General features: G+C 39.2%; 1 protein-coding gene across 7 annotated transcripts in view; it reads left to right on the top strand.

The window, feature by feature from the left end:
• Positions 1 to 21,701: 21,701 nt before the first annotated feature.
• The window catches only part of Fas1 (fasciclin 1 Fas1 domain-containing), a 150,246-nt gene continuing 146,095 nt past the window's right edge, over positions 21,702 to 25,852 (top strand). For 4 of the 7 annotated variants that reach the window (XM_018021925.2, XM_018021924.2, XM_018021923.2 and 1 more), the window contains exon 1: positions 21,702 to 22,330. In XM_018021925.2, the coding sequence (XP_017877414.1) occupies positions 22,214 to 22,330 (117 nt within the window). In that variant the 5' untranslated portion in view covers positions 21,702 to 22,213. The remainder of the gene's footprint in view (positions 22,331 to 25,852) is intronic. The other 3 variants (XM_026812259.1, XM_018021927.2, XM_018021926.2) reach the window with 2 other exon arrangements.

The raw sequence follows: 25,852 nt of genomic DNA, 5'->3' as shown, positions 1-25,852 counted from the left end.
TACATTTATTTACGTATGTCAGTGTCTACATTTGAAAGAAAATAGAATGTAACACAAGCGGGACCTCGATTATTACTATTAATTACGAAATACGGGGTGCATTAAAAATTTTCTGCCTGCATGGAACACGGCGTATACGCAAGGCAAAAATGAGGACATTTAATTGCTTTGTGGGTGGTAACGAAGTCGTCGTCGCGACGGCTATTCGGAAAATCCATTCACAGAGAAGTGGCGCGGAGCGGCGGTCAGTTTTATTTGTTCAATTGTGAACATCTGAACAAATTTGAAATTGCTTCGCACAACGGAGCAGAGAGGAATTTCGCTTCTCGGATATAATCGTGGCTACGCGAGCTGGGAAGTTAATGCAAACATATGCACACGCGCGGAAATTGCATGCGAGTCAGAGTGCATCGGCCACCGTCACCCGCTAGAACCATGCGATGCCTTTGATTCATACCCGCATCGTTCAGAGACGTCCATGCACGAATTAATGAATCTTATTTAATTACTTTTTCCCCATATTGTTGAGTACAGATTAAAGTTCCCGTTTAAACATCGGTAAAAATAATTGTTGCATTCATATTTGTCTGACATAAACGTTTCACAAAAATATTGACTTTCATTTCTTTTAGCCTAAATTGTAAGTTGATTAATAAATTTCGATTAAAAAATGAATGAAAACCAGTATTTGCATTTTTATTTCACGATCCTTGACCAAATGAGTAAACCTGGGGGTGGCTACTTAAAAACAGCGTTCGAACCGAGTTCATGAGACCTGAATTGGACTTTGGAAACGATACCGAGCAAAAAAGTACACTCTCGTTTAGATTATCTGGATCTTCTTAGATTGGTTTCTTCTTGAATGTCTTTCAAGTTTCGTACAATTCCGAAGAATAGAAACAAAAATTGCAGAGTTTTTCGTGCGACACAGTGTCCCATAAGGTTGTCACTTAATAATCTCTTCTCGGTGGAGCACATAAAAAAGAAAATAACTCTTTCACGTGGACACTCGGTAGACTCGAGCGTAAAGGCAGTTTCTTTTCAGTCATAATGTTCCACCGTTCGCGTCGAACGATTAAACTGCAAAGCTCTTTGGGCGGGAAACTTTCATTAATACGCGCGTGCAAATGAGATTGAAGGAGGAGGCAGAGTGGCGTGATCGAAACTGAGAACCGTTTGATCCCGTACAGAGCGAGGCAGTACCATTTATCCTAATTATTAGCAATGAAAGTCGAACGTTAATTGGTGTGTTGCTGCGTTTATGTTTCCCGATAATTTCATATTATCCTCCTTACCGTTTGACGGAATAAAACACGCTTCCTTTCAGAGACATCACACGATTTTTCAATTTCTCTCAGTAAAGTTCATTAAAATATGGAAATAGATGAATGTTCTGATCGCGATCGACGATATAGATAGTAGATATACGTGTATGCCTCTCGTAAAGAGACGCATATATGTATTGGTCAAATGGATCTCGATGGGCTGCATCGATAAACGTACCTAACGAGGAATCAATGTACAAAAAAGTTCACCACCACTGAATTGGCTATTGAAAAACAGAAAGCTATCTAATTGGAATTATCAAATGAACGGTGGAACAAGCACGTGCAACTGCACCGATCTGGGAGCCAGATTCGTCCAATTAAGAGACCCCATACACGCAAATTTCGAGTTACTTCGCCCAACGTTCCCGAGTTCCGCCACGGAATATAGTATCCCCATTCTCTATCAGAATTAATACAAACGGATACACTGAAACCGGCGTTTAACGAGCTACCGTACGCCTCTGCAGGCTGTGTCGAAAATTTACAACCATAAATTTTTTCATTTGTTTACTTCAGATGATGTTATGCGCTTCTTCATTCATATATAATTTTAATAAATAAATTCTTTGGATCAATATTTCATTTACTTTCCTCAGATAACATCTCTGAATCTACGGCCTGCTTTCAGAATACCTCAGCAAATTAACTCGTGTTTATGTTAGCAAGTGTGCGATTGAGATTTAATTAGAACACCGACGCTCGCAGTTGCTTCTGGTTGTTTATTTGGTTTACAATTTTCGTGAGCGTCTATTTGGTTGTCATTGCTGCTAATAAAACGAGGAAAAGGATGAGATTGCACGTTAATTTAAAGTTACTGTCGTTTAGTAAATGTTTTTCTTATCTCAAATTAATTTTACTAACTAAGCTAGTTTTTGCACTTGGACGATATGATTCTTCTGACTAGAAAGAACGTTTTATTGTAGTAAGTTCTCCTGTAATTGATTGAATTCATTCATTGTATTATGTTCAAATAACAATGTTCAGTTGAATTTAATATTAATTACTATAATTTTGTTAAACATAAATAAGAATAATTATCGTTATTCGATTCACAAATATTATATGAAGAACATTGAATAACAAATAAAATCAATAAATTATACAAAGAATTCCGAACCTCTTTTATTCGATCATTAATATTTCCATCGGCGTGCGAGATTGAATAACATGTGAAAGGGCCATCCGGTTGGCAATCGACCTGTAACCAGGGAGTTCATTCGGGAACGCACGTGCGTCGCATACAGGAACGCATTCCCCCGGAAACGGCACGCGCTTTGCCAGAGAAACAGAGTAGCGAATGAGAGCAAAGCTTCGGAAGGAAGGATTTGTTGTGAGGGGTTACCGTTACCAAAAGTCGGATCCCTGGATTAGTACGTAGGTGGCTGCTGAGGATAATGGATTATCAGACGGGGAAATTAGTAAGTGGCTTTACCGTAATTGCAAGAGAACGGTCGCGTTCGTTTGTCAGCAAGGGATGTCTTTAATATCGACTGCCCGACCCCTTTCCCTATCCGTCCTTTCCCTCTAACCATCGCGCTTCTCTCTATTACTATCTCTTACGGACTTTGTCGCACGTAATACTGCACATACCGCGACGTCGCCAGTAGCAATGAAAAATTACCTGCCCTTTGTCGAAAAGGACCGACACCAAAGCCACCGGATGATGAAAAGGAACGAGGATCATTGTCTGTCCCTCCCCCTCTTCACCTCCTTCGCGTCGTGTCAGCGTTCCCGTCGAGACTTTCGAATTCCCTTCCAAGGGTCTTCGCCGAGCCGATCGAACCTGTCCAAGTTCTATGAGGCAGATGATTTTCTAAAACGAATTATTCATTCCTTGGTTTCCGGGCTCGGATTACCTAAAACCGGAGCGAATGTTCAATCAAGATCAGATTTGTAGTATAATTGCAGGATCACGATGTCTCTCGATATCAAAATGTCAGTTTGTTGATATAATTATTTGCAGGTGGCTGATCTGACATTCTTAAATAGATAATTTAGAAATGTATACATCGACATTGATTACTAGTATCACATAAATCCGTATGATTAAAACACGAAAGTCTGAATTATATATTGTATGAAATAAAGATGTATTTTTTAGTGTCACTTCCTCTTGTCACAACCTGTTTGATATACAAATTCTTAATAAATGAAACGACGTGGCGGTTTAATCATGAATTCGACATAGGTTTTTATTCTTTCAGTCACTCTTGCCCTGAAAGTGACGTCTCATGAAAGATTCACCGTCAAATCCTGTTTTACTAATAACAGTGACGTTTATCGCATGGATGCGGTGCATCACACTGCACTGCAAATCTATTTACCTCGCATCACCTCGCCGATATCGGCGTTACGATGACAATTAATTTTCACTTCACGCGCACCTTTCTTAACAAGAAAATGGAAAAAGTACGAGAATTGATTTTCATATTAACTTTGTGAACGAACGACTAAGCTTGGAATTAAAAGCCATCCTATTAATTATTCCTTGTTAACTAAGGCTCAGTTCATACGTAATATTGAGTATGATTCCATGAAAATAGGAAAATTTGAACATCCAGAAGCACTGTAGTAAAATCTGAATTCCCTTAATATTTTTAATAACCCGTATTAATTTATAATGTTGTGTATTCAGGAGTTCCATAATTTATTTGCGAAACATTCTGCAGCCGCAGGAACGATTTCAGGGAGCAAAAAAACCGAGTCGAAAGCAAAGAATTAAAGGATCGCGGAGAGCCGTCTTCAGTACTTCTTACTCCAGGTCGAGTAATTCACGGAGTCGATCGTTTCCCGATACTTTCTCCCGGCAAGCGCAATTTCCTTAATGAGTATTCGGGATAACAAGTGAGTAAATGATATAATGAGTACCAAGCGGTCATTCGTGGCTCTTTTAGCAAGATAAATATCAGGCAACGTTTAAGGAATTAATCGGATTGAACGGAATATCCCTCATGGATACCTGGCCCGAATTAAACGAGTTTCGATTAATGAACCCCCGTTAAGTCGCGTTTCCGGGATGCGCGATGAACAATCGATCAGCAACGGAGGCGCGGTACGAGTTGTGAAATTCGCGCGGGTCTCGGTGTTAAAAATGAAATTTCGCTCGGAAATTGCGTTAAAATTCAGCAGAACTCGAATTCGCGAAACGGAGTGATATTTCGTTATTAACGGATCAGTGAAACGTTCGCGAAATGTGAAATCGAAATTATTGTTTATCGAAGCTAAAATTGAAAGCTCAATCGCCCCGGGACGAGGAGCCGGACGTTGCACTGATGAAATCGCAAGGTCTGACAGTTTAAATTAGTAGGGGCTTCGTTAACTTTGATAAGAACACGATCGTACCTGTTAATCGAACGATCAACGATATTGTAACGCGCATAATAAAATACTCATTACCCGCGTCGCGACAGTTAATTACTACAACGGTTAATAGAATATTTATAATTAAGTCAATTCGTGAATATTTATGAACTTTATTGACAAAATGAAAAATATGTATTTTTCGTTGTTTCATGAATCGTCACGAAATTCATACGTGATCATAAAATGGAAAATAAAATGAATATTCCAATTTATGATATTAATAGCAGTTCAAAGATTCGGAATTTGAAATTCTCGGTCCATGTGCCCGTCTGTGTCCCGATTAGAACAGGAAATTAAAGCCGGAGACTGTCAGTTTGTTAGCAATTCTTTTCGTCGCTGACAATGAGTCATTTGCGATTTCGAACGATACTTGTTATTAGAAAAGGAGACACGACACAGTTGTCGCGCCACGTTGGTCTCGGCGCGATACAAATGAAACGGCGCGTGTCTAAATGCGGTTTGAATAAAGTAGGGAAAAGCATGATAAATCGTTTATGCGGCTACTATCGCATCGCGTATCTACTGTCCGACCGCAGCACGTCCCTAGAGCAACAGCAGCAGGAGGATCGCGCGCTTTTTTTCTACCCTTCCTACACAGGGTGTCTCGTTTGAACATACGTGGCAGTTTCCATAATTATCAGCAAATAAAAAAATAAATATCACGGAAAAGTTTCATAGACATGTTCATTTATAAACATGAAGATTCGAATAAAAGTAATCATTAATGTAAGTATAAAATAGAATTTCAATTTTATTACATAAAAAGCTGAATATACTTTTATGTAAGTAAAACATTGCAACGGGAACTGCCATAAGACAATCAGTTGATTTTAAGAATGAGCGTCTCCTTATTTGTTAAATTATTAAGCATTTCAAGTAAGTTTCAAAGCACACGGTTCAGACCAGCTATTTCAATAATTGCATGCGAATAGGACACCTTGTATATCAGTTTCTTCCTTTTTTTACGCCGTCACTTTATCTCTGTTTATTTCGCTCGTCTCTCGTAATCGCAACATTTTCTTATCGCTGAAAATTACACACGACGCGAATGCACCTGGGATAATTGGTCGCATTTGTTCGCGAAGATAACGCGATTCGCGGATATTTCTCGCTACCTGTTCCGTCACAGAGACAAAGGTATAGAGTCCGTTCCCTATCGATGCACTCTACGTCATGGGAATCCCATAACTCGCAAGAGTTTCGTGCTAATAATAGTTCCATGCATCGATTCGTGAGAATAGGTTGTCCAACAACTGAATTCGAATATCCGTACAATCGGCGAAGAGCATGACTGCGTTGGTATATAGCGAAACTTCGCTGATTGCGAGCGGATAGATTCACTGGCTTAGAGTAACACTGGATGGAAATGGAATTATGGAATGTTGAAATTTAAGTTGTAACAATTATAGACTAGAATTATTTATATGCACATTATATTTATACGTTTACATTTCTTGTATACATATTGTCTAAAAAGACTTCTGTTGAAATCAATTTCCTCTGTTCCGAAACTAATTTATTGTAAAAATGAATAATTCTGATTAATAAATTAATGGAAATGAATATTGGCATTTTTATTTCGCTATCCTTGACTAAATATAATCTAAAGCAGCGATTACATATTACTTTATTCGGTGAAACTACCGAATCGAAAACCGAAAATATAATATTCTTATTCAAAGTAATTCTATGCGAGGATGCTGTCTACAGTACAGTACTTTCTTTGATAAAATATCTGCGAGGTCAGTGAGGAGGGTTAACGTTCGACAGTTCGTGACTAAATCCCGTTCAATTCCAAACGATTGTAACAATTATCATTATCCAATGAAGTCTATTCGCGCTTCAAACTCCATGATTTACTTCATTGCAATTGTTTTTCTGGTACCAATAACTTACACGAAATGCCTTCCTGTTTCAAGGAAACGTGTAAAGAAAACGGTTTTTACAAATATTTAAATTAATTTTTGCAACTAATTTAATGACACAGCTTTGCACATATAAAAATACACATATGTAATACGCATGTGTAAAAGTCATAATGGTGTAAGTCACTTCTCCGGATGGAAAGGTTCCGGAAATGATACAGCTGTTATTACGTTACTATCAAGTCGCAAGGGAGATGATTTAGGACTTTACATTTTCTTTGAGCGTATTAGCATCTGTAGCTGAAGAAAGTAATGCAAGTCACAACTTACAATTAGCTGAAAAGTGACTTACACCAATATGGCTTTTACCACTTCACATCATTTATGACAGCAAGAGTTTTATCTATAACAGAATGTTAAATTCTCTCCAAACATTCTTTACTCTCCTCTGTTCTCTTGAAGGCGCCTAACAAATCTAGAATCGTCATGCGGGCAGTACAAGGATAAATCCCGGTCTATTACAGCGAGCAGCTAAGATTAGTTCGTGGCGACGACGAGCTGACGTCGAGAATAAACTGTCGGCAGCCACAGGCGGTAATAGGGGAATTGAAAAAGCCACCGTGAAATCCTTCGGCTGTTCTCGCTGTCACGCGTGCGAAACAACCTGTTCCAATTGCATTAAAATTCCTGCCTCGTCCGTTGGCTTGGCACCAACTAGGTTAACCTTTTAGCCCGGAACCTTAGGTCCGAATAACTGACCGTCATCGTTGACAGGAGGAAGAAGCACCGAGTAAAGCTGCTTGCCCGCCTTTCGACCCCTCTTTTGTTTAACGTATTACACCGGCCGGAATATAAATCGTCTGCCGTCGATTTTTCGACAGGCCACTCGACACGTGGCCCTTTAACCTGGGGAAAAAGGTTCCGGTGGAGGAGCGAAGAGAGCATGGGTACGGGTATCGATCAACGGCGATCACTTAGCGTCAATTTCATCTTCCCCTGTGATTTATCGTATCGCGTAATATTGTGAAAATCGTGTCCAGGCACCGAACAACATAATACCCCATAAATTCTCGCCGGAGAGTTTCTGTTGCGTGATCGCCGCTCATCAGAGTCTAGAATGTTGACTAATAGTTGCTTCGGTGGAAATTCTAATGGAAACGAGTCCCCGCTTATTTTTCAATCGTTTAATATTTAATCCGTTGAGAAAAATTAATCTCGTTTTTATTAACAATTATAATTATTCATTAAGAACGTGAAAAAAAAAAAAACGCAGGAGAAATGAAATGAATCGTGAATAAAAATTGATGAAGCACAACGTACTCTACAAGTGGAAATAATCAATTTAATGCACAGCACGATAATAGTTTAAAATTTCTTTCAACTTCTGAAGCTTATTGGATCAACGGAATGTTTTTCATTTGGAGTGTCGGTAAATCTTTATTCTTACGAATCTCATACCGCAAGTTCAGCCGCGTTTCCCGCTATGAAGTTGATTGAACGAGGGAGACTGCCTAGATAAAGCGATACGCTTTCGCCCCTTCTTTCGAAATTCCGCGAGTTCCGGTTAAATTCTTCACGAGATTCCCGAATTTTAGCGCTAACAACTTGCACGAGTTAAACACCGCAAGTTTTGCCTTTCCCGTTTCCGCCTACCAGGGATTAATAAAATGACGCAGGAATGCTTGCTTACGAGATCCTCCGAGGAATGCTTCTACGCACAATTTTTATCTTCGCAAGGAAATTTCAGACGAAACGAATTTACATCACTCAGAAGTGCGTAAAGATGATAAAAATATGAATTTCCTTAAACCATCTATGTAAAGAAACTTTATTAATTTCTAGAATCTATAAAAGAGATTAGTAATATTTGTCAGTTAATTCTTTAATTTCGTCGCGTTTTTCATGAAATAAAATCATTTGAAATGCTCAAACGCGCAAGAATAATGAATGGCTAACACCTCGGAGCGTAATTCAATTAACAGGGGTGAAAAGGGCAGCGACAAGTTTGAATTTCATATTAGTCCTTCTTAGTAATTTCAGGCTTGAGAAGAAGAAGGAGGGAAGGTGTCCGATACGCTGCAAAAGTTGGTTAAGAGTCTCAAAGGACGGATGTTCTCTCTGCAGTCTTTGCAGATTGTAAAAGACATTTGTCAAATTCATCCAGTTGATGGAGCGAACAAACATTGGAAAAGGAAAGGGAAGGAGGACGGATTTTCCGCCGGTATATTTGAAGTCCGATTCAATTCCTCAGGATCAAAGACAAGTTGAAACGAATTTACGTGACGCGAGGAATATTTTTCAAGAGTTCCGGGCTGCTATACGTTCTCTCTTTATTTTTTAAATACTATGAAATTGTATGTACATGAAAACGTCTTTTTGTACGCGCTACTCGAATTTGCGAAATGAAAATTAGAATGCTTTTAAATTAATGAAAAGTTCATTATCTTTCTCGCAGAGTGCATTATGCTTTCCGTCCTTGCATTGCAGTATTCTACTGAATTATTTATTATCATTTCCACAGCACCATTGAATTATAAAAAAAACTGGTCAATTATAAAACAAAATCATAAAAACTTAAATATATTTGAAGATTGAATCAATGTATTTTCTAGAAATGAAAGTTCGCTATGAGTTGATTAAACTCGAGTTACTTTCATTCCTCGGAAAAGTATCATTTCTTTTGTGAAAATACGATATACGACGGGCGCGTAAATGAAATCAGAGTTCGTAACAGTCAATACTCCTGAGATAACAATTACGGCGTGTCCCGTCGTGAACGTTAAAACTTTCTAATTAAATGATGGCGTAGAGCTATCGTTCGTTACTCCAGTTTTAATAGATTACACAGTCAGCACGTTGAATATTTATATTCCGAATCCTAATAGAATTAAAGTTTTCTATCCGTTTTTTCCTGAACAACACAGAAGCTTAATTATCTTGATGGCGTTTTACGATCATCCGATCATGATGATCGTAATAAATTTACGAAGTTCTCAAGTTTTCTATTTTATATCACATTTACGAAGCGAAGTTTTCTATAACGCGTTTTTTACTTTGACAATCTGCAATGCTGTTTGTAATTCGTAAAATAGAACAGATAATATGTGTATAATACACAAATAATTCTGCAGTAGATTAATTACAGTTGTATACCATTTATGGTCATTTTGAAGCCAAACGTTCTTCGACGTTTCCATGCATTTCAGGAAGTATGTAAAACTATTTTACCATACAAGATGTAACAGAATTATATCTGAATTTCCAAATGTATGTTTCGACAAAATTATATATAAATATAATGCAGTAATCAAATAAAGAACTCCACCACTGCTATCGTTACTAACTATTCAATTGCAATTTTCGAGCTTTGATCTCGCTTAGAAATGTTGGATATGCTTCGGTGCCGTTTCTGCCGGAATGCTGCAATATCCTTTCGCCGCGTCACGATATCCGAAACGAAGATGAACTGCGTCACTATGCGAAATACGGTAATCCACTTGCCAGTACCTACGCTTCATCTTCCCCTTCGCGCATTCATATTTACACGCGTCCCGTTGTTGCTTCAAACAATAGCATCAAACGATAAGTGAAACTTCAAAATGATGTCGCCGGCGTAGCTCACGTTCATGTGTGTGCATGCATCTTTCCGTGACATCCTATGCATCATCAAGTTACATTATCAAGTGCGTTTATATGAAACTTTTGCCATGTACTAGGATACTCTAAACGAAACTTTCGGAAATACGTATTTCCCTTTGCATACATTACGTTTCAACATTAGAATACTTCGTCAACAAGCAAATAAAACAGCGTAAAATGCATTCACGTGAAGAAACGCAAACAGAAAAATAAATGAAGAAAGGACTGTCCGTAAGTCGCAGCAGTGTTCGACTCCGAAATCCGAACCTAAACCGAACTATCCGCGTCAGTGTTTGAACTCGTCGGGCGAAGTGCGACAGCTGCGGTTTTCGTAAGTCAGCAATCAGGACAGAAGAAGGAAGAAGTCCTGGGAGTGAAGCTGCGACGGAGAAAGAGACGTGAGACGTGGAAGATTCGAGCGAGAAAGGTCGAAGCTTGGGAATGAATGCCACCTCTTTGGGCACTAACCTGTAGTACTAACTAACGAACTTTCACGGTCCAACGCCCGCTATCAAAGTAATTAGCCTGGCTAACGAGCGACCGTTATGCGAAACCGCGTTGCCCGCGGAAAAGTCAACGAACTACACCTTACTATGATTGACGACGAGATGAGACCCATTGTTCGTGACACAATAAGGTTCTCGCGAACGTTCGGCATCGGCGATCAGCAAAATATTGAACTTCGAACCGGAACGTAACTAACGAATCCTCTAGACGGCTTGATTGCGATTCCTCGTTCATTGTCGATGAAGCAAACATTTTTTCTAAAGGAAAAGTTGTTCTCATAAATACAAACGATTTTGATCGTGATCAAAAGCAGTTCCGTTATTACAGAAGTATCACTCATGATTTCTTCTATAAAAGAGTTGTTGATAAAAACGAGTAGTTGTACGTCAATTAACTATTACCTAATGGATTCAGTAACGAATCACATTTCTTCAAAGGAAAACTGTCTTTCACGTATGAACGTGTGTACTTGTTTCATAGTACAATAATGAATGCTCGTGATAGAGATATTATAACTTCGTTGATTTTGCATAATTACGGAGGTATCTCAACGATAATATAATAGAGAATGGAGTGCAGGAATTAAATGGTAATTCAGGTAATAAGTGTAATAGCGGTGTTATAAAGCACAATACTACGTTTCAATGATTATCCCGCAATAATCAAACTTGGTGTTCTGAATAATTCATCTATTTACATTTCTTTAGTGGTGCAGCTCGGTCTTCTTGGTTTCGAACTAACGCGAAACTTACGGATTGAAACCATATACCTGCATTCAGGAATACAATAACTATACCCGCGTTCACTTAGGTATTCTCAGGTGTACAAAGTAAATTACTTAACCACGAAGAAGACTGTCTATGTTAACTCTTACCCTCCGCATTTAATCGCGAACGTAATATCAAATTAAGTTAATGTCCAGCGAAACTTGAATTATTAAAGAACTTAATTAAACATTTATATTTTTCATCAGATAAGAAAGAATATTGTTCGGAATGTATATTAATTTATAAAAAGATTCTACATTAGTGCACGTGCATCGAAAATCGTGTATCGAGAGAGAGAAAATAGTTTTCTCTTAGAATATTTACAATTATGCGTTCCCCAATACACGCCAGGTATTAAACCGGGGGAAGAAACCTCGCGCGTAACGCAGCGCATACATAAAATTTCAATAACCAAACCCGACGAGAGTCTGCTAATCTAAATTCATTTGTTATCGTGTGTAAATGGTCGGCTCGATTCAATTTTCACGTGCCGCTTACGATAAAAGCGTCGATAAAAGCTTTCAATAAACTGGTTCCAGCTTTGAATTCCAATTAATTTTTTTCATTTGCGCGTTTCTCCGGGCAAGACTCCTTGGATATTTAGGTGCATGTACACATAACGTCTAATAGTGCAAATATACGATATTACTGTACATGCTTATCCTTAAATAGTTTTAAAATTGAAAAAAATGTTCTTCGACTTCGTAAAATGTATTTTAGAGCAAAATTGAACATTTCACGTAACGGAGATGAAATAAAAATCGGAATTACCCTGAAAATGATTTATTCGTCGCGATTCAAATAAGGAAATGAAGTTCGTTTATTTTTTGTTCGCTTTTAAGTAGGAGGCGGGTAGCTTGCGTTGGCGTATGAAAGAAAAATTTCTCTGGGTTGAGTGTCGAGGAAAAGAAGCGGACATCTTAATCGCGGGGTAGGAATCAGGGGCAAACGAGAATGAAACAGTCACGGATCGTAGAGCTGCGGTCGACTAAAACAGAGTGTTTGTCCGTGATACGCGATTTCCGCGGTATACTCGTGCCCTTCTTGCGCCGCGAGTTCGATTTACACGAGCGCAGCACGCGATTTCCACATTTGTCCAAGGCTAACCCTCTTTTCTGACGACTAACCCTGTTTCCAATCCCTCCGTGTCATCTTAATAAGAGAAACAATATTTCCGGCCCGAGGAAAACCTACGGAGGGTGCCGCGTTCCCAGATATCGACTCAAATAAGAGACACAGCTTTGCTTTCAAAGAAATATTTACTAAATATTGATTTTCAAGTTTACCTCTTGTACAAATTTTACTTCTTCGGTTCTTAATATTTTATTTATATCTATGTTATAAATGGAATGATCAGATGTGCTCAAATAAACGTTCGATCAAACTTCCTTCTCGCTGTGTATTTTTCATGATAGTATGTGGAATCGGACATTGACAAGGTGTAATATAAAAATAGTTTCGAAGTTAAATCATGTATATAAATCTCCTTCAATTTAAATTAAAGAATTAACCATCTGAATTCTTTTTCTAATACACGAATCGTGCGTCACAAAAATTTCAGTAACTACTAATTATTTCATGCTCATAAATACAAAATATGAAAAATAAATTAGAAGCTCAGTGCATGTGTTAAATTAGATGAATGCTGTGAATCATTCAGCGTTTCGTACTATAAATAAAGCTTGTTGAAATATAATGAGATCTACCTGCACGCTCTGATGAAACGAAATATAGAAAGCAATAATAAAAAATGTCAACTGCAGACAAGATGGACAAATCATATTACGCGATGTTTAATAATTTAATCACGTACCCATCCGGAGTGAATATTCAATTATCATACTCCGTAAATAATTCATTGTTTGAAACTAAAGTAGCACGGTTTACTTGATAAATATTTAATTATCATTCATATTTGTATTACGTGTACGATGATAATTAAAACGGGAATTAATTCATTTAAATATAATTTTTACAACGTGAAAATGTCATACACGTCATTGTTAAAAGCTTAAATTAATTAACGCGTCTGGTTATACTTCCATTCGCATTAACATAAATCAGCCTCTTAATAAATCTTACGGAGTATGACAATTTTGTATATTGCGTAGCTTATCGAGTTACACGCTGTGCCGCCTAAGTCATCAAGCTGAATGATTAACAATGTGATCAGGGCGCAGCGAGCTGCCGCATTAACTCGCGTTCTTTAACGAAACACCAAGTTTCAGCGACGTTATATTGATTTACGACGACGGGATATAATTCGCAGGCTTCCACATACAAATATCGATCTGACGCTGCAGCTCTCGTGAAAGTTTGCTCGCGGCTGCCCTTTCTGGGTTATGACACATCCACTACAATTGGCTATCGCGACGATCGTCCTAATTAATAACCGTCGTAAACTAATTAATTTCCCCGTTCGTGTAACTTCTTATCACCAACCTCGCATCTCTCGTGCTTGATATTACAATTTCGTAGCAGCTTCCCTTGTGCTTACATCACACACACCGCGCGGTTGTCGTATTTCTAATAGTGTTGGATCTTCAAATATTTATAATACAGTATAAATATATTAATGTATTATTTCTTTACAATTTATTATACTTTATTTGGCAGATGTATCATAAGTCTCTAAAAATTCGTGGAATTATAATAAAATTAATGATTCATAGATATTAAAATAGATTTAGCAGATTGAAGTTAATGAAAATGAGAAGAATTAGATATGAAAATACTGTGGCTCAGCCAGCTTATAGAATTATGTCGAAATCTCCTCGGCAACGTGTACAGATTCAATGTTACACTGCTATTCCTGTTTCGCGAAAGAGTTTCCGGATGGCCCAATAAAATAAGCAACGCACCCAACGCAGTGTAACGTGCAGTTTATTAGACACGAAGTCCGTAAATCATCTTACGGGTTATTAATTACGATCCCGGGCTGCGTCCGTTATTTTACAAGCGGAAAATTAGCTCGTGGTATTACGCGGCGCCACGGCGTCACTCTGCGTAATATTCAAACATCCTAATACGATTACTCCGCTCGCTTACTGTATTTACAGCTTGGAAGTCCAGGCGTTAATCATCGCTCATGGGACAAATAATTGTCATTTTTAATCGTGCAATCTCTCGGTTATTTCACTTTTCCATCGTTCATTTTATTTTCAAAAATTCGAACGTATTACACAGAATCAATCGGCTGTGACAAGGCATTTATGTGTTAAAACGTTTTGATACGTCACCTGTCATGCTTCGTTTACAGGAGGGAGTAATGTTTGTGTTGCGTACGATTCCCAACTGAGCAGTGAATTCGTTATTAGTAATATCAAAATGCTTATACAGTTAAAATACTGTTTTTACATTTTAATAATTTCAATCAACGAATATTTTCGAATACTTTCCTGCGCTACGGATGTAAACGCGCGTTTATTATTCATTTATATACTTTAATGCAAAATATTATAAAAAATCAGATAAATTGGAAAATAGATGAAAATTCGTTTGCAAATAATTCTCATAAATTATCGCCCTTCCGATAATTTTATTTTATATCTGCACGTACAGAATAATAACAAGGAATGGATCGTTGCGGATAAAATATACCATTCCATTAAAATGAGAATTATTTTATTATTTGAAAGGAGAACTATATTTCAAACATATATAATACCCGTTAAACTGTCGAATATCTCTCTTTACCAGGTCTTTCATATGTTAAATATTAAAGCAATTTTTTCCACTTTACCTACTTAATTCAGGATCAAACTCGTTAAGCTCATTTCGCGTATCTTTATAATACTTATCTGTTGTTTAACCTGTTTTTCCTCACTCGTTTTATCGGAAATTGATAAAGTAATAAATCCAGAGATTGTTACCACGATTTTATAGCATTAGAAACTTATGGGATGTGTTCTTGGATAAAGCATCAACCGATGCAGAAGAAACGTGGTTTTACGGGCAACGTTAATGCGTATAACGCCGCGTCGTATCAAAGAGCACCATGTAGATAGATGTTGCCATGCTTTGTAGCTCCCGGAATTTCCCACTGCTCAATAGGCAAAGATCTTACGAAGCACGTCGTATACACGATATGTGTTGCTGTCAACGGTGCACACCGTTGGATATTCGTTGACAGATACGCTTTACGACGAGCAATCTTTATCTACATGATGAATAACGCGTTAATCCTGAAGCCTTGTCGCAAGCCGAGATGTTAATTTGATGAGACGTTACGTCCGATATATTAATTCCCGGGGCAGCAGAACGCGCGCGCCGGATGTCGAGCCGTACTTTAGTGCGGGACAGGGGCGGCATGGCAGTTCAGAAAACGACATAGGGCGTGGGTGCGGGACGGACGGAGGGCCGAGAGTCTAAACTAATCCAAACATTCCTTACGCGGCTTACGGCATTCGGGGGCTGCGGATGGTAGTTCTAGTCGCAATTGTGATAACATCCTGTTGGTACAGTCGCGCGACGCGACACGACGCGACGCAACGCGACAGCGCTCGTTGCCGTGCCGCTGGAATTCAGTTTCCACCGTTACAGTTTGCCTTGCCTGCCGTAACGAGCCATCCTGAAGGAACCTCAGCCAGCGTCGAACATCATGTCGTTACCCACATATGCCCATACACCTGCCGGCGTATCTGGGCCGCACATGTAACTACGCCCGCTACCAACTAGATACGGTTAGACCTCTTAATAACCTGCTACCCATGTAGACATGTACTACGTGTCGGAACCGTCTTCCTCTCTCTCTCTCTCTTTCTCTCTCCCTCTGCTTTACGTGGTAAAGCACTGCACCACAGTATACATACGCGCGTGAACGCTGGATTTTGATGCGATATTGATCGGCCGTGTGTATCACGGGAATCTTGTTGTTAGAAACGCTTAGACTTTTCAAGAAGCTTTATACTGCGTTACGAAATACATTCAAGTATCTACTTGATTGCTATCTTATACCGTTGATTTATCTCTTTAGATATTTAAAAGCATGAATAAGGTGGGGTACATGGGAGTTTTCAAAGTAGTTATTGGAATAATGTCATTTTTATTTAGTGTTACACGTATCGATTTGAATAAGAATAATTGACTTTGATTGAATACTTGTTTACTGTGCTGCTGTATAGGCAAAAATTGTCACTTAATATAAACTGATATCCTAGTTTATCTTTATAAAATGGAATTGTCAAATACTCTGATATATGCCGAAAGAATTGTTTTGAAATGGGAAAGCCGGACAAGACGCGAGATTCTGAGATATAGTGCTCGTTTTCACGCTATTGGACACGATCATTATTTTCCGTAGTCAGGGGAACCGATGTCGAGCCGGAGTTCCGTTCTTCATCGGGGAATACGAAAATGTATTGCAGTTTTACGTATTGAAACATATAGGTATTTTATGTAATTTATGAAGTGTTGCTTGAAATGGTTATGGATGATTGTTTATAGATAATAAAAATCTACTGAAATCACGTACTAGATCTCCATTAGTTGAAGTGTCTCTCATCTCATAAAATCGATCATATTTAATACCACATCTATGCAACTTTGTAACAAGTTGAAAGTGTGACTTTTTCATTACTTTATTGAACAATGACTTAAACACTCATATGCAGCAGAACTCTATTGATAGTTTGATGAAGTATTTGTCATTCGAAAAGGTTGACAGAATATCTGTTATTCGTGATCAACGATGGCTGGACCCGTTTTAGCTTTGTTTCCCCGCGCTTTCGTTTCAGATACCAAAAATCATGAATCATTCATGAAAACACGGTATGCTTGTACAGTGTTCTGAGAATACTCGAAACACTCAGGAATTGCTCGTGAGGTTTGAAGAAATCGACAAACTGGTGGTAAAAAATGGCCTCGTTTTCGACGAACGAGAAACATAAGAAACACTCAACGCGGAAGAGGGGCCGACGATGGCGACGTGCGCTGCCAGAACGCAGATATTGTGAAGAGCTTTAGGTTCCGCACACGTTTCTCCGCCGTAAACTCTGTTGAACTCTCATGCTTTCTGCGCGATACGGAGAGAACCAGCTGAGCAGAGGGTACGAGTGTGTTGTACATGCCGAAGACGCATTAATATTAATGTACTGGGATTTACTGCGACACGGGCTGCTCGAGCCTCATGGGTAGGATGTATGTTTACAAATACGTTTCTCAATGTAGCCCCGCCCGACGGTTTGCCTCCACCCCCGCGAAGCCAGTCCGCGCCCGTTCTTCCTCACCGGAAGTAGCAAGTAATGCTGGCAAACTTGGACTCCCTGGATCTTGCGATGTAGTTCCCTAAGGGGGCTTCCGGCGCGGTATTCTCGCCCAGAAATGGTTACGCTAAAGTGTGTCAAGGCATATCTTACCTTTTCTCTTCCCTAGTACATTCGGACTGAAAATCGAGGGTGCACCGCACTCGTCGAGAGACATAGCAGCATGTCCTTACATTCCTCGGATTCCTTGTCACAGTCGCAGTCACCTAGGTATCCCTCGTCTCTCCACCGCTAGCGAACGGCGACAGCTTGTTCAAATAATACCTTGTACGAGATGTTTCAATCCCTTACGAACGTACATCCTAGGTGGTTTCACTTCTGCCGAGTGACTATGACTACTAATTCTGAGACAAGTATATGCTTCAAAACGTAAAAGATTCTATAATTTCGTGCACGTAGTCTTCCACAAAACCGCGCAGCTCAATAACTTCAATGCGCGACGTCAAAATGCATATATCTTCCTGCCCTTTTACCTTTTAATGTGTCGCATCAAAAATCCGTTAGGGCGAAACGGGTCGATTACTTTTGCGCCTGTTGGATCCGTGCGCGCCGCGCCGTTCGAAAATTGCGACGGAATTCGATGTAGCAACTTAAATTAAGCTCATACGCGAATGCTTTATGGCCAATATAGAGCGATGTGTTTCGGAAAGGCTTGCAGAGTGTTAGCACGTTGTTCAATCGAGCATGAACCATCGTATGATCGATGATTCCCGTTCGATCACGCCCATAGATTTTTGTTCTAGAACGCCCGTAGCGAGATATCGGAACCCTGCTACCATCCAACTCGCCAGTGCGGAATGCTCGATATGTAGGATATTGTATCTGTTGTATCAGTTGTATCTGTTTTTTGCGCAAGCTACGTCTAGAAACCAGATAACAAGAAGAAGAGGTTTAGTAAACGTATTTATTAGCAACTAAAAATCGATATTAATCTTTTTACAACAGCTCTTCTGAGAAACAAAACGCTACTGGAAATATTGTTTCTTTTCCTGAAATCAATCCTGTGAACTTATAATTCAAACTGGCTTTCGTTTGAGAGGGGTTTTGCTTATTAAAACCAGGAAGAAACTGTATATTCTATGAAACATGGTATGTATCTTTATCGGTTGGAACTTTTAATTGTATCAAACTGCTCGATATTTCATTGGCTTGTTTTCACGAGCTTCGCTATCTTATACAGGCCGTTGTAAAATCACACCTGTTAGCGTTCTCAGGTTTAAAGTACTGCGTAACTCGAAGCTGAAGTTAAAGTAGATGTACGCTAAGTATTTGCCTACTCATCGAACCCATGTTCACCGTAGTAAACTTTATATCTGAGTAATAGTATTTATCGATAAAGTGCACGATTTAGTTATACGGTAGATTAACAATGTAAGAGTACATTATCACATATACATTAACCCTTTATACAATATTGTCTCACGTGTAAATGTGTATTGTCACGAGGCTCTTATTTCTGAGAACTTCCATAATCCTAACGTTATGTTCAAAAGTGCAAGACGTAAGCATACTTACGTAAGATCGTGAGGTCAAACAGGTGAACCTAGACTACTAATTATCTGAAGGATTGGGACAAACTTAGCGGAGAGTCCGGGTGTACAACTGGAGCAGCCGAACAATAGGGAAGTTCCGCAAGCCCGTTGCGTTTATACTCGCGATCGGAATCTTTCCTTAATCCTCATTGCCCCGGGAGGTTTGGAGAATCGGTCTATAAGTCCGTTGGACTGCCTAGCCGAGGGAGTGTTCAGTGAACTTGCGATCGAGTTTACAATTATATTGACTTCACCCCTTTCGGTTGAACGTGGTAAGATATTCTGTGACTCGTTGTCAATTGCTATTCCTCTCTCTCTCTCTCTTTCTAATACGTTTTAATTCGTGGATCGCAATGGCAAACTCTCACGAGCAATTTTTTATTAAAAAGCAATTCCGCTTGTTCCACAGGTTATTAATGACGGAAGTCACGGCTATGAGTGCGCGTATTAAGGGCGCGCTAAGACGGAAGAAGGTCGGAGGCTGTAAAGCCGGAATTAATTAATGGCAATATCAGTGAGGGTACTTAACCGTACATTCGCAACCTATCCCCCGTACCCGCCCCATCATGATCATCCTTAAATCTTCTATAATTCGCGGTTTCTCGGTTGTTCAACCGAACGAACGGGTCGCCTTTTGGCAGTGACTCTAAGTAAATCGCCTATTGTTTGTCGCCGTTCATTGTTCGCAACCGAGGAACTGATATAAGCCGCGATAAAAACTCAGCAGGATGGAATAACCGAGTTAAATGCGCGGCGTACTTTTCGAGCAGCGTGACTTTGTGCTTTCGGCTAACAACTTCAAGTGGCACAGATTCGCGGACGGAGAAGAGCGAAGCTATAGAAGCGCCCGAAAGAACTCTCTTAGTGCGAGGAAAGCCTGTAGACGTGATGTCACTCCCTGTCCAAACTGTCAGGGGAGGACTGTAGTGGTTGGTCAAAGGGTAGTGGCATTACATACACGAAGATCGTGTTTCTAAAACGTGCCGATCCTGACAGGATTTCAATAGTTGTGAACATCGTACATTTCCTTTCTTTCTGAGACTGGAAACTGATGAAACATTTAGAATCACTAAATTCTGTGAAACATTTAGAATCACTAAATTCTGTGAAACATTTAGAATCACTAAATTCTGTGAAACATTTAGAATCACTAAATTCTGTGAAACATTTAGAATTACTAAATGTTTCACAGAATCAATAAACGTAAATATAATTCTGGTATTTTCGCATATATTAGGCACACATACATAGAATGGTTTTCATTGTTAGAATTGGAAATTTGATTACATAATACACATTTATATTTACACTAAGGCATCATGACTATAGAAAGACATGCCAATAATTGAAAATTGTGACGTGAGCAGAAATTGGCACGTTCGTCTCTCTAAAAGTTTTTGCAGAGGGAAACGAACAAAAGTGCATACTGACACAAACATTCGCCTAATTCAATTATACACATTCACTTCACGAGTATTAATATTGCTTCATTATCACATTGTATTCTGTATATTACCATTGTTCTCCCGTCTATTTTTTACTCAAACTTTAGTAACAGAGCTGCTTTAGCTCACGTTTAAAACGTCATTATTATTAAACTTCGAAATATAGTTCTGCTTCCGGCTTCATAAAATATAGTTTAATTGCTTCTACTGTATCCCCAAAGGAGTAGCTATTTGTTATTTTCATCATAAAACATTACATCATTTCTACTTTCTCTGAGAAAGTTATTTCGACGAATTCAATTTATGTTTCTCCTGTTTATGAACTTTCTACATTGGTTTTTGTTACTATTAGCATAATTAAATGTTTCTTTATACTAAATACATTAATTATCGCACATGTTGATGTGCCTTAATTGTACATTATATACAATGCTCTAATTTAAACGTCATTCTAATGAACGGTTATATGTATGTACCTGTAAATAATAAGAACCATTTCCTTCATATGTAACAATAGATTTTTATCCCATGTGAAATAATAAATTAAACAATGCTGCCGAGTCCGGCTCGTACTCAACTCGTATTATTGTACTTGGGCAGGTGGAATTCTCAGAATCGTTGGTCAAAGTGCTTAGTAATGAGTAAAAATGAAGAGTGTGGACTGTGCGAGCTAAACAACAATAGTGAAAGAAGAATACTAACCATAGGTAAAACTCGAGACTCGCGTGGTGCGAACACTTGGCGGAGATATTGGATGGGGACTACTGTACGTATAAATGATTCTTAAATAGTGGCAAAGAATTATAAGAGAATTGAATGAGCAGCGGCCCGTTTCTTCAGTTACGAGTCCTATTGCTGATGCGGGTGCGTTGAATGTATGTCGCGGCGAACCAGGCGCAACCAGGGTGGGAGAAAGTCGGCCGAGGAAGAGGGGAGACGACGGCACGGTATACCGAAGACTCGTTTCGGCGGTGTGGTGGGGGCCACGGGGGTCCAGACATGGAGAGGGCGCAGTTCCGCGCCATCCTCCGTATCGTTGACACGTCCTATGAAAAGAGTGCGGGAGCCAGTTGGTATACTATCGCTCGATTCCTCGTTCAGTCTCTGTGCGTTAATCCTCGCGTTCGTAAAACAGTTCTTTCGCTCGTAACGCCGAGGCCGTTGTTCACTATTCGTGCTTCGCCGAACACCGCCGCGTTTTCCTTTTGATTCGAAGATCGCGCGTGCTTCGGAGTGCGCGTGACGCGCGACCGTACGGGCGGTCGCTGACTTTGAAAACGACTTCGGTTCACGGTATACAGTCCGCGGAATAAAAAAAAATACTGTGCTACGCCCGCGTCGATCGATCGCGGTTCTTGTCGATCTCCGTACAATTTTCTCTTTGTGCCGTGTCATACGCGTACGCAGTTCGCGAACTGTATCGTTTTTGGTGAGTTCGATTGGTGAGTTTCGTGAGAACGGTGACATTCTTTGTTTGGAAGCGGTGAACATTTCACGTGGAACTATGTCGTCGGCGAGCAACTACGTGTTCACCGCGGTTCTCCTGCTCGCGACAGCGAGCGCGATCGCCGGGATCCAAACCATGGACGTGAAGATTCGTGACGACTCCGATTTGTCTCAGGTATGTAGGATCGTTTTATCTTTTTTTGCTCTCTTCACCGCGCGTCGATTTCAACCGTTGCGGAGCGCGGTGAATGTGTTCGAACTCCGCAGCATGACCTTCAACTTTCACGAGCACTTCACAATCGTATCGCTTGGAGTTATCGTATCACAAACACCGGCTGACCGTACCTGAATATTTCTTCCTTTCTGATAAATTACATCCTTTCCCTCCTACGTATTTCGCTCGGTTAGGTTAGGGCAACGTAGAAAAAGACTGAAATAAATGCATGTATGTACGTACTCGCGTAATTTCACTCATAGTGAATCGGCAAAATGAAATGTGGTGTACATTTCCAACACACACTGATGATCCGCGATGAGGAGGTTAATTTCAAACCGGGTTAATCTCATTACAGTACGCTATGATTGAATCTTTGATGGTATCTATTTTCTAGGACGACTATAATATAGTTCTGTGTTGGAGCACAGAAGAAAATCCTGATGCAACTAATTTAATTTTATGTACTCGCACTTTAATCTAACCTGGATATAATCCGTCTCTATTATTCAATAAAAAAAGCTTTACCTAATTTTATTTTTTTAAGTCGATTTAAATTTTTGCCTCGGCTACTTTTAAGTACATGCGAGTTCAATGAAAAGTTAAACTAATAATTTAATTTCTTACTTCAATTAATCCACGTTTTTTGTTTAACGTTGAGTAGCAAATATAAGAGCCAATAGTATTCTGATTTTGGCTAGCAATAAACTTTCTATGTAATGTTATATACGACTGAAATATAGTTGCTCCCTTGACGGAAAATTGGAAAACGTATGCATGGACATAGATGATATTTTATATCTGATATTTTACATGATTTTGTCAATGCATAACTGAATGGAAGAAGCCTTATAACCAATTCATATTTAATATTTGTATAATAATAGTAATACATATAGTAAAATCCATTCAGTATCTTTTTCGACAATTGTGATTTCGTTTTCGTATCGAAATCTTCTCACGTAGACGATATTTACGTGGACTTTTGTGGTAAGCAAGGCCATTCGTTGACAGAGGATTCCGAATTAATTTTCTTTTATGTCACCCTCGAATCACCCACACAGAAACTCTTAATAGATTTTTTGTATCGAGACGAGTGAATCACTTAATTTTAGGGCCCACCGTGTGCTAACTTTTACGGCGAGGTTTACGCATCGTCTCGCATCATTCCGTTAATTAATGACGCAATAAAAGAGGGCTGACCAACATAAAATCGAGGGCCACTCGACTCCCATCCTTACTCAGTAAATAGACGTTCTTTCTTCTTCCTCCGCTTTTCACACGCTCTAGATTACACAACGTGTTCCTTAATGTGTATAAAACGGAAAACATGTTAGTTGATGCGACAGGTATTATTTATTTAAATTGCACGTCACAAGCAGCTTTAATTAGAAACAGTAATTGTTTGTATAACGACTTTTGAAATAGTTTTTCTTGTATTGGAGTTAATGATCTTTAGTGATTTATAAAAGGAAAAGTAACTTTTATGATGCTTTAAATAATGTGCAAAATATATAATAATATTATTACTATTAAAAAATTATTCCTGTGTTACTTATAAATTACTTATGAAAATTATTAATTGTTTCAAATTATTCGTGGTATATAGAGTGGAATTCTTCACGCAATCTGCATCGCAAGACGAGGATTTCTATAATTGGCGTGCACTTAGTTTTCTCACGGGTCGCATTTCACGTTTACTTAATGGACTGATCTACATTAAATCCACCGGGGATTCCTTTGGCGGCTTTGAATTCACCTCGCTGAATATTACAATAATGCGTATCCGGGCTTCGAAGGCAGCAGGCCGAACGGGTCCCACCCACCAACTTGTTGCTGCGACAAAAATCGTCAGAACGTTTTCGCTCGGGGCTAGTTTCCGCTTCGATCGATTCAACAAACTACTTGCCTAGTGTTCGCGGTCCTCGAACTCGATTTTCACCGCTTTTATTTCATTCCACGTTCGCCACCGAACTTCCACAATTCTTTTTACCACCGAGAAATATGATCCGGCGCGGTTTAATTCCCTGCCTTTTTTAACTCTGACACATTCATCCGTCGACTTCTACGTTTAACGGTTTCAAATTTGAAACTTATATTTGATCTACTATAATCCGTATTCTATTCTATTGAAATACTGCCGAGTGTTGCTCACTTTCCAATTTCATTCATGAAGCTCAATCCAGGTTCAAAATAAACTAATTGTAAGTAATATTCAATGTACTTGCGATCACGCTACTTTTTCTCACAGTTATTACATTACCATCCGCGTGCGAATTATTCTTATCCGCAACACAAACACATAAACACAAATATCTAACGTTTCTACCGTTGAACGTACAATGGTACGAAATTCTGTAGTGCACCGAGTCGCGTTTACACAATGCGCACACTCATCCGTAGTTGCAAAACAGCCGGAATCAGATTATGTCAGTATAATGTGCCACGGCGGTGTTGACATGGCTGTTTGACAATACCCGTCTTCATCGTTGTCGTACACGTTTAATTCGTCTATTGTTCCATTCGTTTATTTCGCAACGGACGGATACCTCTCGGTTTTCCATCCTGGTTCGTTCTTTCGCGTTACATGGATAACTGCGCAAGTAAAACGGTCATTGCCAATGTCAAAGTCGTTTCACGGTCCCTCTCCCGCACTCGCGAGCCAGTTTCCGCTTGCAAGTGGCCTTGCCTTTCACTTTTTTTTCGTACAATGCCTACGTTAAGTCCCGCTAAGTTCCATTCACGTTGGAGGCGGCAGGTGCGGACAGGTGTATCGGCTGTTACGCCCTGCGTATGCACACGATAACAACCCTGTTGGCCTTCGGGGATGTCGTTTGATATTAACGTCGGATACCAGATTTTTCTAGTCAGGAAACAAACTTTTTGTTTTGTTTTCGAACAATGAAAAAAACTTTATCCATTTTAAGGATGTATTGGCTATACAGTTAATCCCAAAAGTTTATGCACTTTAGAAACGCATTTTTTAAAAAGAAATCACACGTCGGAAGAATATTGCTAATAATAAACAACAAAAAAAAAATTTTCGATTTTTCCGAGATTTTTCCAAGGGGTACCCCTTCAATTTCTTCCAAATTTTCGTTTTTGGCCAATAACTCCCAAACCGTTGGATCTACGGGACAATTGCATCAGACCTTTTTTGTAGAGGACGACGAGATCTACAATTTCTGTATAAAAACTTTTGGCTAGCGTCAATAGTTAACGAGTAATTTGCAAAAAACTGTTTTTTCGTTTTTCGTCAATAACTCGTTAAATATTAATGCTAGCAAAAAGTTTTTATACAGAAATTGTAGATCTCGTCGTCCTCTACAAAAAAGGTCTGATGCAATTGTCCCGTAGATCCAACGGTTTGGGAGTTATTGGCCAAAAACGAAAATTTGGAAGAAATTGAAGGGGTACCCCTTGGAAAAATCTCGGAAAAATCGAAAATTTTTTTGTTGTTGTTTATTATTAGCAATATTCTTC

The sequence above is a fragment of the Ceratina calcarata genome, unplaced genomic scaffold (genome assembly GCF_001652005.2).
Source record: "Ceratina calcarata isolate Rehan_Ccalc_2016 unplaced genomic scaffold, ASM165200v1 scaffold267.2, whole genome shotgun sequence".
Lineage (NCBI taxonomy): Eukaryota > Metazoa > Arthropoda > Insecta > Hymenoptera > Apidae > Ceratina > Ceratina calcarata.
This window is presented reverse-complemented; position numbering and strand designations above follow the sequence as displayed.